This window comes from Andrographis paniculata, unplaced genomic scaffold (assembly GCF_009805555.1).
Source record: "Andrographis paniculata isolate CXL003 unplaced genomic scaffold, ASM980555v1 Contig43END, whole genome shotgun sequence".
Taxonomy (NCBI): domain Eukaryota; kingdom Viridiplantae; phylum Streptophyta; class Magnoliopsida; order Lamiales; family Acanthaceae; genus Andrographis; species Andrographis paniculata.
The window spans coordinates 2,304,667-2,323,423 of record NW_026137577.1 but is presented as its reverse complement, the minus strand read 5'-3'; the positions used below and the strand labels follow the sequence as shown (position 1 = coordinate 2,323,423).

General features: G+C 32.6%; 3 protein-coding genes across 5 annotated transcripts; all 3 read right to left on the bottom strand.

Annotated features, from left to right (window-relative positions):
* Positions 1–2,130: 2,130 nt before the first annotated feature.
* On the bottom strand, positions 2,131–6,424 carry LOC127251248 (uncharacterized). Of its 2 annotated transcripts, none has more exons than XM_051274862.1 (3): positions 6,271–6,424; positions 2,554–6,110; positions 2,131–2,467 (listed from the first exon to the last, which is right to left on the bottom strand). In XM_051274862.1, exon 2 carries the CDS (start codon positions 6,037–6,039, stop codon positions 2,566–2,568), a length of 3,474 nt encoding a protein of 1,157 aa, XP_051130819.1. In that variant the 5' UTR covers positions 6,040–6,110; positions 6,271–6,424; the 3' UTR covers positions 2,131–2,467; positions 2,554–2,565. The 2 variants fall into 2 exon arrangements, with proteins under 2 accessions (XP_051130819.1, XP_051130818.1); XM_051274861.1 differs by having other exon boundaries at positions 2,554–6,098.
* A 3,534-nt stretch (positions 6,425–9,958) lies between these two features.
* LOC127251304 (uncharacterized) lies at positions 9,959–12,717 on the bottom strand. Its single transcript, XM_051274958.1, has 2 exons — positions 10,974–12,717; positions 9,959–10,302 (listed from the first exon to the last, which is right to left on the bottom strand). The coding sequence occupies exon 1, from the start codon at positions 12,252–12,254 to the stop codon at positions 10,986–10,988; it is 1,269 nt and encodes a 422-aa protein (XP_051130915.1). The 5' UTR covers positions 12,255–12,717; the 3' UTR covers positions 9,959–10,302; positions 10,974–10,985.
* Positions 12,718–15,657: 2,940 nt separating this feature from the next.
* LOC127251310 (NADH dehydrogenase [ubiquinone] 1 alpha subcomplex subunit 8-B) lies at positions 15,658–18,675 on the bottom strand. Of its 2 annotated transcripts, none has more exons than XM_051274972.1 (3): positions 18,525–18,675; positions 17,559–17,744; positions 15,658–15,960 (listed from the first exon to the last, which is right to left on the bottom strand). In XM_051274972.1, exons 2-3 carry the CDS (start codon positions 17,741–17,743, stop codon positions 15,831–15,833), a joined length of 315 nt encoding a protein of 104 aa, XP_051130929.1. In that variant the 5' UTR covers position 17,744; positions 18,525–18,675; the 3' UTR covers positions 15,658–15,830. The 2 variants fall into 2 exon arrangements, with proteins under 2 accessions (XP_051130929.1, XP_051130928.1); XM_051274971.1 differs by lacking the exon at positions 18,525–18,675 and adding an exon at positions 18,363–18,509.
* Between the last annotated feature and the right edge of the window lie 82 nt (positions 18,676–18,757).

The window sequence follows — 18,757 nt, the reverse complement described above, 5'->3', positions numbered from 1 at the left end:
ATTGGTAGTTATTGGATCGTTGTGATTGATTTTACGACATCTTTGGCTTAAAATTTTTATTCACAAAATTCTTCTTCTAAATCTCTTTATTTTTATTTTTTTTCTTAAGTTATTTCCCTTTACAAAAACTTTAGGCCAATGATCTCTTTTAAAATCAATTGTTGTGATCAAATAATTTCTTGTTCTTGATCCAGTATCTGATCAGGTTTGGAATATGTTTTACATATCTCAGAACCCGTCTCACTAAAAAACCTTAGACCCCAAAACCCACCTCACCCTGCTTTGACCCTATTCCAAAACCTGTCCGCCTTAAAAACCCTAAACATTTTTATTCTTTTTAGAGTTTGTAGTCTTCATTGGACGATTGTGAATTTTTTTAATCTCGAAAGTTTACATATTAAAAATTATCATTTTTTTCTATATTTTATTTGTGCATATTATTAGTTAATGTTCCTATCATAGAGGAAGGCGTTACGTAAACAATTATTCTACTTTAATTGATTTTAAGAGAAATATTTTGCCTAAATTTATGTTCGCAAAATATCATAGTAAAACCAATTATGTAATTTGGTTAATCCCTTCATCTCAATTAACACTCTAATCTGAAGCCTTATTTACATATTAAATAATTGCTTATGCAACTCCTTCCTCAGCTTATATATGAGAAGAAAAATGAACATTTATTATTTAAAATTATTTTATATTTTTAATTTGTGTTGTTTTTTTATATTAAATATAGAAAAATATATCGATGATATAAAAAAAATAATACTTTATATTCCCTCCGTCCACTTACAAAGTTTACATTTACTTTTAGGCGGTGTTTAAGAAATAATAGTATTTTAATTATAGTGAGTTGAGTAGTTAAAAGTAGTGTAATGACATTTTTGCCTTTACTTTTTTGTATAAAAGTAATGATGTGATGTAAAGTAAAGGTATATGTGGAAAAAAATAAGGTATTTAATGAAATATTAACTTTGTAATTGGACGTTCCAAAATAGAAATATGTAAACATCGTAAATGGACGAAAGAAGTATTAAATTATTAATTAAAAAAAAAATTGATTGAATAAACACACTTCCTATTTCTATAAAAATTGCATTGGTAATTATTGGATCCTTTTATTGATTTATGAGAAATCTTTGGCCTAAAATTTTGTTCACAAAATTCTTCTTCTAAATCCCTTTATTTATATATATATATATATTTTTTTAATTTAATTCCATTGCCAAAAACTTTAGGCCAAAGATCTCTTTTAAAATCAATTGTTGTGATCAAATAATTTCTTGTTGATCCAGCAACAGAACGGATTCAGAACATGGTTTACATAGTTCAGAACCCATCCCGCTAGAAAATCTTAAACCCCGAAATCCACCTCGTCCAGCTTGGGCCCTACTCCAAAACTTGCCCGCCTTAAATCCACTAGTTCGAAGCCAACCCGGAAAACCCGCTTGGTTTTATAAAATATTTTTTCTTTTTTTATTAGTAATTTAACATGATATAATAAAAAAATCAAAAATCAAATATTTAAGAATTTTAATCACAATAACTATAATATATCTTCAATCACAGCCACACTGTTGTATCGTTGGAAAAATTGAGTTGAAAAATAAATACGCTGAAAATTGTGAAAAAAAAAAACAACCAAAATGTACTTAAAAAACAAAACAAAAAAACACTTAACCCCAACAAAAGAAAAAACCGAGGGATCAAATTCTTGTAGATCAAATGGTAAAGACATCCGTAGCTTGAGAGCTAGATCATAAATTCGATCTTGGACATAAATAAATAAACCCCCGATATTTTCATGTAATGTAATATAATGTCGGGTGTGTTTGTTTGGAGATTTAGATTTTGGATTAAAATTCGAATAGTAAAAAATTTGAATTGAAATAATTGTATAATGTAATATAAATAAATATTGATCTCATTTTTTAATATAAAATTGATTTTCAGTATAATATAAAAAATAAAAAATATATATTTAATTTGATATTTTTAAGGAGAAAATTTTTGTATAAATAGTGAAAATCTTTAAAAATCTTCCAAACAAACACCCACCTAATAAACAACAATTGGTCTTTCTAACAAAATACTGAATAAATGAAATGATTCAGTGAGGTCCATAAATACAGACAGACAAATGCATGCCAACTTACCAACGCTACACTACACTGCCACTGCAAGAACCATTCGAATTGTAAGAACATCAAATTAATTCTCATCACACCAACCTACAACCCTAAATGATCATACCTTGTCACAACTACTACCTTCTCGAATCGAATCTACGACTGTTCTACCAAGGTTACAGCCTAACTACACGGCCATAATGTACACAAAAGTTCTACAGACAAGTCGCGCGAAAACCGATTAATCACCACAAAAATATTACAATGCGTACCTTTCTTACATGCAGATTTCTCGAACCCCTGCGCAACGAACATGTCGTCGATCTTTATCCAGACTGCGAAGAAAAATACATCAATATATATATATATATGTATATATATATATATCGATAAACGAATTGGTTAAACGGTAATCGAATACCATTTCGTGCAGCTATATAACCATAGCCTCGTCTCCTCGTAGCTGCTCCAGCTGAGGTACAGAAACCGGCAAAATTTTAACCGAGATCACGGGCGCGTATCCGATCTCGTAACTAACGATCGCCGATCCAAATATGCCGAACTTCTCGGCACTATTGCGCGCGACTTCTGCGTCGGATCCCCGTTTGAAGATCACTTTGGCACGTCCCGATTCATGATCGACATGGGTCTCGGATTCCATCAACGATCCGAACCGTCGAAACATTTTGTTCAGGTTGATTTCCGACGGGATACGTCTCGTCTCTTCGAAGTTCAATATCAGCTCTGCCGGCGACGATAGTTGCTTCTTCCGTTTGGCGATCTCATCGGATTGCGGGGTTTCCGTCGAATTATTCCCGGTGGAGTATCGCTTCCTAGAATGCGTTTTACGTCCTGATTTTACAGATACTTGAAGATCTTTATCGCCATTTTCTTGGTTGTTCGACAACTGCACCGCAGGATAGTTATGGACGATCCTGTCCGTCCAATATGAATCATCCTCTGCGTCGAATTCGAATTCCTCGCCGGATACTGATCGATCAGATTTCCTCTTCCGGCCCCTTCGATTTACTAAAATCGAGCTTCGGAAACCCAGGAAAAAATTATGAATAAAACCCGGAAACGTTCCCTGTTTCTTCGGATTTATCGCCAACGCTTCGAGTTGCGACAAAATCTCGTTCGTGGAGAATTCGTTTACATTTTGAGCGCCGTCGATTACTGCTTCATCGGCGATACCTTTTACAACGGCGCCCGGCGCCGTAAGCTGGCTCGCAACTCGCCGGATGCATTCGCCAATTCTAAACGAAGGCTTAGGAGATTGGTTCATCGACTTCGCCGATCGTTTCTCGGATTGAGCATCTAGAGCATCAAGCGCTTTCCGTTTCCTTGCAGAAGTTGTCAAATCGAATTGTTCTTCGTCTTCAATATCCGGGTAATATTCCCCGTCGCCCATTAACTCCATCAAACTCCTCTCCTTCCTCGGACCGGAACCCTCTTTAGGAACACGTCTGTGTTTCTCGGAACTAACCATTTCGTTTTCGAGCAGCTCCCCGGAGGAAGAAGATTCAGACGGTAAACGATAACCTTTGAAGCAACAGAATGCGGACAGCTGCGCCTCGACGATCACTAAATCGAGCTGATCGACATAAGATGATGAACACAAGCTTAAGTCTCGAATGTAGTTTAGGAATTTATCGGGATCAAACGCATCGACGTGGGTCGACCGGTCCACACCGTATCTGCGGCTCGATTCCTCCCGTATTCCGCTGTTCTCCACAATTTGGTACTCGATTTTCTTGTACGCGTCTTTTGGAATGCAAGAACAGGCCAAGCCTAGCTCGACCCGTCTCGAAACCTCTTCCAACGCACAGTCGACGGCATTTTGAAGCGCTTCGGAATTACTTTGCTTCTCGATTTGTGGGAAATGTGATCGGAAAGGTTTCAGTACCGATGCATCGTTCCAAGCAAAGGTTCGATCGCCAAAATAAGCCACCAAATACGAGTCTTTCTTGTGATATTTCATCGCAGCCTCAGAAGCATCCTCTGCGTCGAATATTTGCCCGGGCCACCATGGATGGCTTCGGACTTTGCCCCAGACTAAATCTGATTTGACGAAACGATCTTCGTCTTCTTGAGGCAGCAGACAACTAGATTGATTTATTTCCTCAGTTCCCGCTTGTGGTTCCGTACAATCAATTTCCATTTTTTCATTGTTGTTTTCAGATTTCTTATTCCCCTCGTCCAAATGTACATTGTTCTGAAGAACTGGAGCCATTTCCCCACTTTCACCAAACGAAGCTTCCTTGCTCGGATCATCCATTCTGTGATTTGGCTCAGCAACTATACCGTGAGACTCGTCTAAGGAACCATGATTTTCTTGAACAATAGCCATTGGATCCTCAGTTTCCACAGAAAGACCTTCAATTTTAGGATTAGCCGTTGGGTCGTCAGTTTCTGCAGCAAGAACCTCATTTTCAGGATTAGCCATTGGATCGACAGTTTCCACAGCAAGAACTTCAATTGTAGGACTAGCCAATGAATCCTCAGTGTCCACAGCAAGAACTTCACTTTCAGGATTAGCTGTTGGATCGACAGTTTCCACAGCAAGAACTTCATTTTTAGGATTAGCCGTTGGATTGTCAGTGTCCACAGCAAGAACTTCATTTTTAGGGTTAGTCGATGGATCCTCACAGTCCACAGCAAGAACTTCAGTTTTAGGATTAGCCGTTGGATCGTCAGTGTCCACAGCAAGAACTTCATTTTTAGGATTAGCTGCATCTAAAGCTTCACCCTCGCCATTGTTCGTCGTTTCCTTTCCTCCAACACAACCTTCAACCCCATCAATCACTCGACCACTGTCTGCTGCATCAGTCGCCACAAAATCTCCACCCGAGTGATCATGACCTGCAGCACTGTCATTTGATGGCAACACCTCTTGTTCATCTGCAGAAACAGCTTGGTCCAAATGCTCAGACATCTCTAAATCGGCGCAACTTTCTACTGCCTTCTTTTCCTCCATTTCCACTTCGTTTTTTTCTGACACAGTTTCTACCATAGATTCAATTCCAACATTCGATGCCTCATTATCCAAATGCTCAGACATCTCTACATTGGCCGCCTTCTTTTCTTGAATCTCCACATCATCTTTTTCAGGCACAGTTTCTACCACAGATTCCATTCCAACATTCGATACATCTTTACCCCCATCATCAAATTCTAAATGCTCAGACATCTCTACATCGGCGCAACTTTCTACAGCCTTCTTTTCCTCAATCCCCAGATCATTTTTTTCCGACACAGTTTCTACTATAGACTCAACTCCAACATTCGATGCCTGATTATCCAAATCAAGAACATCTTTACCCCCATCATCAAATTCCAAATGTTCAGACATTTCTACATCCTTGCAACTCTCTACCGCCTTCTTTTCCTCAATCTCCACATTGTTTTTTTCCAACACAGTTTCTACAACAGATTCAATTCCAACATTCGACGCCTCGACATCCAAATCACCAACACGACCAACCCCTTCATCTACCTCAATTTCATTCCTAGACCCTTTCTCCAACACATCCACAGCAGTAACCCTAGTTTCTTCCCCATCCAAATCCTCGGCTACTCCCAACCCCCCAACCCCCTCTTTCCCACCCTCATCACCATCAATTGGTCCTCTAGCACCTACATCCTCTTCTTCAGCTACCTCATTTTCCCCAATTTTATCACCATCCCCTTCATTAACATTAACCCTAAGTTCCCCTCCATTCTTGTCCAAATCCCCACTCACGCCATCAACAAATACATCAGAGCCCATAACTTCCACCATCACTTCACCACCCTCCTCGGCCCCCAATTTTTCGACAGGGGACTCACTCTCAAGTTTAACCTTCGTCGAAGAATCCGAAACCTCAACACTACAATCTGCAGCCACGCCACACTCTTCATCCCCCATAACTAAATTTTGCGCCCAAGAATCACGACTTCATTCAATTAAACGACTAAAACCCTCGCCTGAAAAAAAATCTGGAAAGAATCAACCGCATACACATCTTAATCTAAGTAGCCCATAGATTCCCCCAATACGAAATCCAGAAAGTTGCACGAAACATCGAATTCGAAAAGCAATAATCAAAACCCTCGTTCGCGAAAACAAAAAAAAAATTAAAAACAGCAAAATTGGTACCTCAAACTAGTGCAGAGCAGAGCAATCTTGGATGGCAGGCAGGGTGATTAACAGTGGCGGACTTTTTGAGAGAGGCGGGGAAAGGGAAGGAGACAGAACACAGACAAGTAATAAGCAATGTTGAATCGAGAGAGACGCGGAGTAGAAAGCGACGATGGTTTACCCAAAAGCGAGGATGGTTTATATTGACAGTAACAGTAAAAAACAGCTGGCGTGTCGTTTTGGGATTTGACTGTCACTGTAACTTTTAGGAATTATCTGTCACTCTAATTATTTACTTTCTTTTCTTGCAAAATTGCAAAAACGTTTACGCTTTTGTCTGCTTTTAACCTTTTTAGAAAATTTTTTTCTTATTTTAAATAGCTATTATAGTAATACATTTTTTTATCCACTATGTATATATAATAGAAAAAAAAAATTATATATTTAATTATATTATATTATTTTATTGTATTTAGTTTTTTATAAACTCTCTCCGTCAGGCTTAATTGGATTTTTTTATTTAAAATAATACTCCCTCCTTCCTACATAATTTGTCCGTCTTTTTCTTTTTTAAAAATTAATTATACACTTTAATCATATTTTAAAATTTAAAATTTAAATTTTTTTAATTTTAATTAAACTATTTAGTTCTCTTAATCTTAATTTATAATTATTTCTACTAAATAATAATTATTTTTTACTAATACATTTCTTAATTGTTTACTAATTATATTTTACCTAAATTCCAGTATCTACAGTACAATAGACCCATATTACATGGGACGGAGAGAGTAATATTTAATTAATTAATAATAATTTTTTATATAATTAATAATTTTAAAATAAAATTAAAAATGTATTCTCAATGAAAAGTATCAAATTGTTTTTTTATTAATAAATTAAAAAATAATAATATTTTATTAATTAATAAAAATGTATAAATCAATTTTAATAATTTTGACATTGCAAATATAAAGAAAATATTTTTTTTCTAAAAGCATTATGAATATTTTAATATTTATATATTCATTATTAGAAATAAATATTTTTGAATAAAATGAATAAAAAAGATAAAAGTAAAACATTAAGTTTTGACGAAGAAAATATTACATCTTTTGTATTGGATTTCTGTCTATATTTGAAGGCCGATGAAGAAGAGATTGTCCCAACTAATCAAATGTCACAAAATCTAAAATGGGAAAATTTTAATTTTAATTTGATCGGCCCACAAGCCCTAAGGTCCAAATCTCATTTTTAATATTAATTTTTAATATTTAATATTGCATTTGTAGTTGAAAATTACACTTATTTAATTGGATACAGGTTTTTAATAAAATATGTAAATATACACTTACACAATATCTATCACACAAAAAAATATTAATTTTTCTAACCAATGCATAAAAAATCGTGTATATTCTAGCAAATGAAAGTAAACTATAACATAGAAAATTTGACGGATATGAGATATTTCTACGAAAGAAATAGTAATAACAAAAGTAAATAAATACATAGAAAATTGACCGATTGAGCATATTCTTAAGAAACAAATAGTAATAATAAAAATAAACTAATACATAGAAAATTAACGGCTAGATATATTTTTACGAAAGAAATAGTAATAACAAAAGTAAACTAATACTTAGAAAGTCGACAGATAGAGTATATTCCTATAAAATGGATAGTAATAACAAAAGTAAACTAATGCATAAAAAATCGACGGATATAGTATATTCCTACCAAACAAATAGTAATAACAAAAAGTAAACCAATATATAGAAAATCGATGGATATAGCAAATTTCTATAAAACAATTAGTAATAAGAAAAGTAAATCAATACATAGAAAATTAACCTATAGAAAATATTCCTACGGAAAAAAATAGTAATAACAAAAGAAGACCAATACATAGAAAGTCAACAGATATAATATATTCATATAAAATGAATAGTAATAACAACTAATACATAGAAAATCGACGGATAGAGTATATTCCTACTAAATATATAGTAATAACAAAAGTAAACCAGTGCATAAAAAATTGAGAGATATAGTATATTCCTATAAAACGAATAATAATAACGAAAGTAAATCAATATATAGAAAGTCGACTAATAGAGTATATTCCTATAAATCAATAGTAATAACAAAAGTAATATAATACATAGAAAATCGACGGATAAAATATATTCCTTCTAATCGAATGGTAATAACGAAAATAAACCAATACATAAAAATTGAGAGATATAGTATATTGCTACGAAACACATAGTAATAAAGAAAGTAAACCAATACATAGAAAATCGACCAATAGAGTATATTTTTAGTTTACTAAGCGAATAGTAATAACAAAAATAAACTAATACATAGAAAATTCACGGATAGAGTATATTCCAATAGTAATAACAAAAGTAAATCAATATATAAAAAACCAAAGGATATAGTATATTCCTACTAAGCGAATAGTAATAACAAAAGTAAACTCGTGCATAAAAAACTGAGGGATATAGTATATTCTCATGAAACGAAAAATAATAAAGTAAATCAATATATAGAAAATCGACAGATAAAATATACTCCGGTAAAACGAATAGTAATAGCGAAAGTAAAATAATACATAGAAAATCGACAGATAGAATATATTTCTACTAAGCGAATAGTAATAACGAAAATAAACCAATACATAAAAAATTGATGGATATAGTATATTGCTAGGTACAAAACGAATAGTAATAACAAAAGTAAACCAATACATAGAAAATCGACGAATAGAGTATATTATTACTAAGCGAATAGTAATTAAAAAAAAAAGTAAATCAATACATTAAAAAAAATAGAGGGATAGAGGATATTTCTACGAAATAAGATAGTAATAACAAAAATAAACAAATACATAGAAAATCGATGGATAAAATATATTCCTACTAAGCGAATAGTAATAACGAAAGTAAATTAATACATAAAAAACTAAGGAATATAGTACATTGCTTAGAAAAGAATAGTAATAACGAAAGTAAACCAATACATAGAAAATCAATTGATATAGTATATTCCTATTAAGCGAATAATAATAACGAAAGAAAATTAATACATAAAAAACTAAGGAATATAGTATAATCCTACGAAATGAAAGGTAATAACGAAAGTAAACCAATACATAGAAAATCGACGCATAGTATATTCCTACTAAACAAATAGTAATAACAAAAGCAGACCAATACATTGAAATTCGACGGACAAAGTATATTCCTACGGAACAAATAGTAATGTAGAATGAATAGCGCAAAAGAAATTCATATAATAAAAACAAGCATGTCGTACTCGCCAAAATTTGTTAATCCCGGGGTGTTCTTGCTAACCATTTTGCCTTGGCTTGCAAGAACAAAAACTGGAAACTCATCAAAAACGCCGGCCAAACACATAATAGAAGGGTGTGTTTGTTTGGGGGATTGACTTTTAAATACACTATCCATCCCATTTCCCCCCCCCCCTCCCCCAAAACATCAAATCAAACACCTAATTTTTTATATTATACTAAAAATCAATTTTACATTCAAAACATGACATCAACACCTATTTATATCACATCATACAACTATTCAAATTCAAAATTTTTACTATTCAAATCCCAACTCAAAATCCAAACCCCAAAACAAACACACCCGAAATTTATCCGTCCTCAAAGACAAGAAAAGGCGAAGACAAATTACAACAACAAGAAAAAGGCCATGAACATCATCAACATCAACAAGTACAGATTGTCTCCCTGCTCTACAATGTAGTATATGCTATTCATCCAACAATGCTAATTTACTCTACGACAATCGATATCACAGCCCTAAATGATCTTACCAATGTTTGAAAAATGTCAATAAGATAACACAGGAAAGTAGCTTTAAAACACAACAAGAATGTCAAGTAACGCCCCAATTTGAATCTCGAACAAATCCTAAAGAAATCGAATTAGCTTGCATTGTCTTGTCTACGATCCAAGTTTCCACCAAAATCGGGTCAGGATGCGATTAAATAAGGTGTTTCTTCAAGATAACTCTGCAGTATAAAATTAGAAAATCAAGATAAATCACACTCAAAAGTATAATAATACAAATCCCGTCTAAAAGAACTAACAAGAAATCTACAAACGAACCAATGAATGACCAATCATTTTGTTAAGTCGGGATAAGGACCTTAATTTAAACCAATTTTCTTTATTTGATTGTCCGCTAAACTTATACATTGTTTATTTATAATAAAAACTTTGATCCACATATATTTATTACTATACTTTAACAAGTAATAATCAATTTGTTACTATTTTTTTACAAGGAATTGAATCATATGCTGACGTGCATATGAATTTAGCATATATTGAATTCAATCTCAACCCCTAATTTTAAATCTAATCATTTGAATTAAATAAATAACTTAGTAATTAAGGATGCTAATCAAATTCAGCTATGTTGAATTAGAAATCCATCCTATTTTTCTAATTACCGGATTACTTTCTATTAACTTTATAATAATTTTCTCGTAATACTCCATTTTATTTTTTATTTACTTCATTTTTATATTAAAATATTATTATCTCATAGTCGACATGTTGAAAAAAAAGTGGCATAAACATTTCGAATAGAGGGAGTATTTTGCAGCATGTTTGACGCAAAGTATGATAACCATCCGTAAAGAGTTCAACTATGTAATTTAAGGCAGAAGGTTATTACCATATTGCGACGCTACGGCTGAAGCTTTGTGTCTTTGGAGTTTTGCGGCGCTGAAAGGGGCGATACTTTCAATGATATCATCGACAAATAGTTTATCTCATAGTCAACGCGAACTGATCCAAAAACATTAAAATTTTTGGAGCTATTCAGAGCAACTTCCGCATCGGATCCGCGCTTAAAGACCACTTTGGCATGACCCGAGCCATGATCAACTTCTGTCTTGGACTCCATTAATGGCCCAAATCGTCTAAACATTTTGTTAAGTTTCATTTCTGTCGGTAGGCTCTTTGTCTCTGCAAATCTCAAAATTAATTTCGCCGGCAACGACCCCCAATTCTCACTCCGTTTAACTGTCTCATCCATTTCCACCTCTTCTGTAGGGTAACTACCGTCCGAAAATCTTTTCCTAGAATTACGAATCGGCATAGTGCTATTTAAGAAATCCGTCGCAGCCCCAATTCGAAGATTTCCAGCTTCTTTCATATGATCCTGCAGAAATTGCTCGGAGGGGTAGCTCTGCACAATCCCTTCCGACGAGTGAAAATCAAATTCAAAATCTTCACAGGTTATCAGATCATCTAATTTTGTTTCTGTCGACACAATTGAACTCCTAAAACCTTCGAAGAAACTGCGGACATTGTAGTGAAACTCAGGGCCGTTATTTGGACTCCGCGCCAGCGCCTGAAGCTGCGAAACCATATCGTCGACAGAAAACAATTTTGCCGAAATAACAACGCTACGCCTTTCCGCAAGCTCGTAAATCTTCTGAAAACCATTCATTCCCACCACATTGCTGTCACTATGCAAGATTACCGACTTTTCCGGAAGATTAACCCTACGATCCTTCCGTTGGTACGTAATTCGGATTTCTTCGTGAACATTGTCTTCGTCGCCGTCCAGTGGATCAAAAGAATGAACATTGCTCAACGAATTCGCCATTACTGCATCTGCCTCAACACCATCACCTGCAATTTCAGCTGCCTTCTGATACTGCTCTGAAATTTCTTCCCCATTCACAACATTCCCACCGCCACCGGTTAACTCGCCGGAAACCACACTTTCCGGAAAATCTGCTCCGCACCTAGAATTTGCAGCGACTTCAGAAGCACAAAAATCAACAGATTCTTTAAGCTTCGAAGCCTCCAATGCCCTAATTTGTTCATCCCCAAAATCGCCCTCTTTGTGACCACTACTGACTCCATCGACATACACATCCGACCCGACAATCTCCACCATTACCTCCTCTCCATTCCCCTCTTCATAACACGCCTCGTCTTCCATAACAGAAGCTTCTAGATCGAGCTTCGAATAACTTAAAAACAACAAAAACGAAACGAGAACACAAACACACAATTGACAATTCGCTTGCCCTAGCCCAGACGAAATTCGAAATTTAAGGAAACGCGTAATCCAAATTAAACCACAAAGAAAGATTCAGATAGATACGAATCGACGTGCCCTAGCCCAGCGAGACGAAGTAGAAGCGCAGAGTGAGAAGTGAACCCACCCAGGTAGCAATTAATTAATTAATCCCAATAGCGAGTTCAAAGCAAAGCAAAGGAGAGGGGAGATAGTAAACCATAATAATACCTTGAGGGAGGTTTGAGTGAATGAAGAATGGCGGAGGAGAAGGGTTAGAACGCAGACAGACATGGCGGTCGGTCGTCCTTCCTTCTCTAACTCAACTCAGCCCCGAAATGGAACTGAACTGAACTGAGCCTATTGTGTTGTGTTAATTGCAGTAAAGTGATGTTAATATTTATAGGATTTTGACTATTACTTTTAACTTTTAATAAAAATAATTTATTTTCAATTACAAAAATTAAATACTCCTATGTTCTACTTCTTGAATATTATAAAAAATTTATTAAATAATTAATAGATTAAGTAAAAATATAATAGTAAAAATAATAAAATTTGAAATCAATAAAATTTTTATTACAAATGAAAATGTATAAATTAAAAGGACTAAAATAAGGGAAAAAAATAATAATAAGTACATAATTTGGATGGATCGAGAGAATACTATTTAATTCAACATTTTAATAAATTACTATGCATTAATATTACACTTGAAATTTTATAGTATATTAAAAAATAATAGAGTAATATTTTATTGATGAATAAAAATATTTAAGAGGTTTTGACAATTTTATCATAAATTAATAGTATGTTTAATTATATTTTTGTAATTTAGGTCAAAATTAATAATATTTTAGTATTATTGTATAATTATTTTTACCAAAATATAAATATATATATATTTAATGAAACATAAAAAATAAAAATAAAAATTACTTTAAATTGAGACCGGAAGGTGTATGATAGGTAAAAAAAATACATCAAATAAAATAAATACACTAATAATTCAAAAAAAAAAAATCAAATGCTTTTACAAAATTTATATCTTAATTTAGATTCAAAACTAAAATAAATATATAAAAAAAAATCATACTGAGTAAACCCATGGAACCCATGACTTTAAGATCACTCGTGGAACCCCTACCACCAGATTATCCCTTAGGGGACTACTTTTGAATATGTATGGGTGTGTTAATTTTGTATTTTTAAATTGATATATTTTTTTATGTTGCATATGAAAAACTATATTGATAATATAAAAAAATAATATTTTGTGTTGAATTATTGATTTCTTCGTATATTTTTAAAGTATATATATATATATTATATACTTTCCCTGTACACTTTGAAAGTTTACATTTGTTTTTTCTTATATTTTTAAAGTATATATATTATATACTTTCCCTGTACACTTTGAAAGTTTACATTTGTTTTTTTCGTGTTGATATTTGAATATTAATTATTATATCAAAACGTAAATACAAATCAAAGAAAGATGACAAAAATTATTTTCATTAGTGTCTTATAATACAAATATAATAATATTTGTATAAAAGATATTTTTAACGTACAGTGACGTAAAAAAAAATATATAAACTTATTAACTGGACAGATGGAGTTATATATAATTATGTGTAAATATTTTACTTTTTAATTAATATTATAAGAAATCGTATCGATTAAAAATTAATTGAACGAATATAGTAATATTTATTCAGTGTTTTGTTGGGATTTTACTTGCATATTGTCTTTTAATAGGGTGTTCTTTTTATTTTTTTCTCTTATATATTTTTTGAAAAAATGTAATATATTATACATATTTATTATTTTTATATTACCTATATAATTTTCACGTAAAAAAATATCTTATTTCTTTAAACAAACACACCCTTGTATACAAAACTTTACAATGATTATGGAGTAAAATATTAGAAGGAAGGATGGGTACGAGAAATTGTCTTCGTAATATAAAAAATACTCCATTCGTCCCATATTTATTTATCCAGTTACTTTATGCACAAAATTTTAAAAATATTAGTATTATATTGGAATGTAGTAAAAATAAAAGTAAAAAGACTAAATTACCTTATGATACAAAGATAATATCTTTTGTCTAATATATTGTAAATTGGAAAGATATTTGTAATTTTAGGTAAATATTACAGTTACTTAGAAATGAAACGAATACTTTGTTATGATAAAAATAAAAAATAAAAAAAATTGATAGATTGTGAAGGACCGAGAAACTAATATTTTGTGTAATGATTGACTTTTATAAATGAACAATGTATATATTATAGTATTAATGCATGTGTATAGTTGTATTTTTTTAATAATATCTATAGATAATTGATTCATTTAAAAATATTGAATGAACAGACTTGGATAGGTATAAATAAGATTTTTAACTTAAAAAAATACTTAAAAATAAGAATTAGTGAATTACAATACTACTTTATTTATTAGTTGCGAGTATCGAAGAAAATGACACACCAAATAGAAGTACATAATTTTAAAACTTCCGACGCTATGTGTTGCTTATCGTATATAGTTCTGCGACTTGTCTTATCGGCCTACTTTACAGAATATTAAATGTGATCGAAAATTTAACCAAAGCGTACTTGAAGAGTAGCGATTGCAAATTCTCATGTTATTTATGACAATCTATCAAAATTAAGCATTGAGCACCATTTATATAGCCAAATATTGCACAATTTTATGTGTAATGATTCTCAATACATAATATATATATATATATATTTTATTTTCTTAAAAAAATAAAATTCAACACATAATATTTAAAATATTAAACAAGCATACTCTAACTCGCCAAAGAAGATTTATAAATTTGATGAAAGTAACTGAAATATGACATATCTAATTCATACAATTTCTTGAGTCTATTTCTAACATTTACATATTTATGTTTTGATCCGTCTGATTCAAAGATTTACGTTTCATTTCTTACTAACTAAATGTGACACTACCTCTAACTACTAATATATATATTTTTCTACTTATTTATCATATTATCTTGACTTTATTATATATTTATATCTAAAAACAAACACAATGTGATTTTTACATTACTATATCTACTCACTATATTAAAATACTAATATTTATTAATCGGAGTACAAAAAAATAAATATAAATCTTAGAGGCGGACGTTGAAAGAGCATTATTTTAGCAAAAATCTTCAGCCAAACTATTTCGTATCCATTCATGAAAAGTAGCATATTAAAATCAAGAAACTTAACACACAAGATGTGAAAATGCCATTTTTAGAAGTGACCAAAAAAAAGCCGAAGAGTCGAAAATATATGGAAATACATGGAAACGAACATTTTTGGCGATTGATATGAGCCGCAGTTATCGAAAACAGTACATAGGAGAAATATATCAATCAAGAAGAGCATTCAACAACATACTTGAGTCCAGTCGAATTGGCTATAACTTTATTACCTCGACACAAGATTAGTCCAAGGTTGTCCATTAGAGGGGGCATGCTTTCTCAAACTCCTTTTGCTCCTTGCGACACAAATCGAACTCATTTGTGTGGTAATACATGCACCCGGCGTATGCATCCAGTTCTTTGTTGCAGCTCTGGTGCAGATCTCGCAACCTAGGCAGACACACAGCCATTGTAAGAAGTTTTGGAGATTTTGAGGTGTTCGTGTAAGGATTATTTACCCTTTTCGTAGTAGTCTAGTCATCATCTATTGATGTTTCAACTGTAGGCGCTACACCTGATACTACGGCATTGTATACAAACTCTAGTACATTGTTGTTTCATGTAAATATAAAAGAAATCAACAAAATTAGTACAATTAGTTTCGGATATAGAGTAATGATTTTGTTTACATATATATTTTCGAAAGTTTTGACACTATTCATCATCAATTGTAAGTTTTTCAAAAAAGCATCCAATCAAGTACATATTTTTTTTCACAAAATATTTCATCAACTATTCAAATTTTTATTATTTTCAAAATTTTTCAAATCTCTAAAACTTCTATCCAAAGTCTAAACACAGTCTACTCAATCATTACCCCTCTATTCGAAACTGATTATATCATAAAAAGTTTATTCTAAATCTAAACATCAATCATAATCTTATATTTAATCACACCATCGAATTATTGTATAATACTCTAAATCGAATCAAATGTAGGTTATATATATCAACAAGAAAGCACGCACAATCCATGTGCATATATGTCCAAACATAGAGGCCTTCAACTGCAAGGGGTTGGGTTTTCGGCTTAAAGGGTTCTATCATTCTCTTTTTCCACCCCACGTTGTTTTGATTTCTTGCATTTTTCCTTTCTTGATACGCTCTTGTTGAGTTATACAAGTTCGATTTTTCATCCTAATGCAAATTCCAATTTACGAGGGTATTCCATCAAGTCAAGTGTTCTTCCTTACATCAACTATAACAATTTTTCTTGACTAAACTTCTGTCGTGTAGAGATTATGCAAAGGGCTTCGAAAGGAGTATAAACAGTGACTTGGAGTGAACAAAAAATTTAAGATAGGCAATCGAAATAAATATTAAACTACAGTCTACAAAAGATTGTGGAGTACAAACAAAAGATAGAAATGTAATTGCCAATTTAACAAACTTAGAAAATTTCATAGAAGTACTCCTCTTTGAAAAATAATCCAAAACCCTTTGCAGAATTATTGTATGCTACCTTGTGGAAGATGGATGCAGTGGCTGTAAAAAGGGGCTAATTTTCCAAACTTTCAGAATAACACAATCTATTTCTTGTCGGACTATTTTACTCTTCAAGTTAGCATATTTAAAAATGTTTTTAAAATAACAAACTACAGTAGCTACAACAACTACATATTGCAAATATTTACTTTTCGTATTGTTTGAAATCGACAAGTAGTATAGTTACTCATTAGAAGAAAATTTCACTCTTAAAGAATCATCGAAGATTGTCTCTCTTTCCCACACCTGAGGTTTTTAGCATTTTTTTGGTTCATTCCAATTTTTTCTATATATATACTGTTCTGCCTCGGCCACTTCCTATAGCATAACTAACTTAACCAATCATGCACAACCCACACTGAATAAAGAGCACGGTTTTCAGTAGCTTCCAGAAAAAAGGCTCAACCACTTCGAAGGCCATATTTAACACACAACACAAGCAGCATGAGAAAGCAATAAAATAAGTACTTCATACAATCAACAAACGATGAATTTTAACTTACAGATGGAGCACACATTGCGTCACTTGGCGCCCTTTGTCAAGGCACTTCTCAGGGTTCGGATCATCCTTCTTGCACTTCAAATATGCCAAATTCTCGCCACGGCATCTAGTACCAATATGCTTCGCTGCAGCCATCAATACTGATGAAGTTGGGACTGGTTCTCCCGCATCCACAGTGCTTGCCATCCTTCACAAAACAATTACATAAAAGCATCTTCAGCAAAGATCAAATATAGTTTCGATACCACAAAAAATGCCATTCTTTTCTCAATCCCAAAATGTATCTTCGTCTACTTCCAAATTTTCTAAATAAATCAAATTACCAATGAAGATTGCAAGCTCAACATAATCCTTGAATGCATAGTGTCAACTATAATTTTCCATCAATCTTAACTATTTCAAAATTCTAATGGAACTATATGAGCTCAAATCGCCATAATGTAACAACAAACTTTCAAATAAAACTAATTTTCTTCACATAAGATAGGGTTATGAATACTTCTAAAAGAACCAAAATGACAAATTAACTGCACATCCCAGAAGTTCATATCCTATTTATTTCAAACCCTAACTATCACAAATTCGAAGTTCCCCATAAAAAACCATATAGACACACAATATTGCTACATTTCATGGTTAACAACAAAATGCTAAATTCCAAGAGGCCAATAAACAACCCCAAAGGCCTCAAAACACCCAATTATAGATTTCGGCGTCGTAATTGCACTAGAATGAATCTAATCCGCATCAGTACAAACGGAACCTGTTAAAAACTTATGATTGGATAAAGATGAAAACATAATACCTTTTTCCTACGGAACAAAACCAAAACCGTCGATAGATCAGTGAAAACCCATCCATTTGTAAACACAAAAAAACTAAAAGAAAACTGTGCATTCCGTCATTTCCCTTCCATCGAAAGTTCGAAAATTAAGAACAGAATCAAAATTGTCGGCCGAAAACGCACCTTTTCCCCCTCTTTTCTAGTAATCCAGTCGAGAGTGATTGGGATTCGAAATCGATCAAGTCGGGTCTCAGCTCAGGCAACGCAGCTTCCTTCGTAGTCGCCCATTCTTTCTCGCGTAATTAGGACCTTTTGCAGGGGTAAATCTGCCATTGCACTTTACAAATATGGGCCTTTTTGGGCTTAGCAGTTTTTTCTTTTAATCCAACTCTTCATTTGTCATGGGAAAAATGTAT

What these genes read in the sequence shown, in the direction of transcription:
- LOC127251310 (XM_051274971.1), bottom strand. Translation starts at nt 18,454, where the DNA reads ATGCACAGTTTTCTTTTAGTTTTTTTGTGTTTACAAATGGATGGGTTT. An exon ending in TTTTGTTCCGTAGGAAAAAG is followed by an intron (nt 17,745 to 18,362) that starts GTATTATGTTTT and finishes TGTTTTGTGAAG; the next exon opens with GATGGCAAGCACTGTGGATG. An exon ending in ACGCAATGTGTGCTCCATCT is followed by an intron (nt 15,961 to 17,558) that starts GTAAGTTAAAAT and finishes GTGTCTGCCTAG; the next exon opens with GTTGCGAGATCTGCACCAGA.
- LOC127251248 (XM_051274862.1), bottom strand. Translation starts at nt 6,039, where the DNA reads ATGGGGGATGAAGAGTGTGGCGTGGCTGCAGATTGTAGTGTTGAGGTT.
- LOC127251304 (XM_051274958.1), bottom strand. Translation starts at nt 12,254, where the DNA reads ATGGAAGACGAGGCGTGTTATGAAGAGGGGAATGGAGAGGAGGTAATG.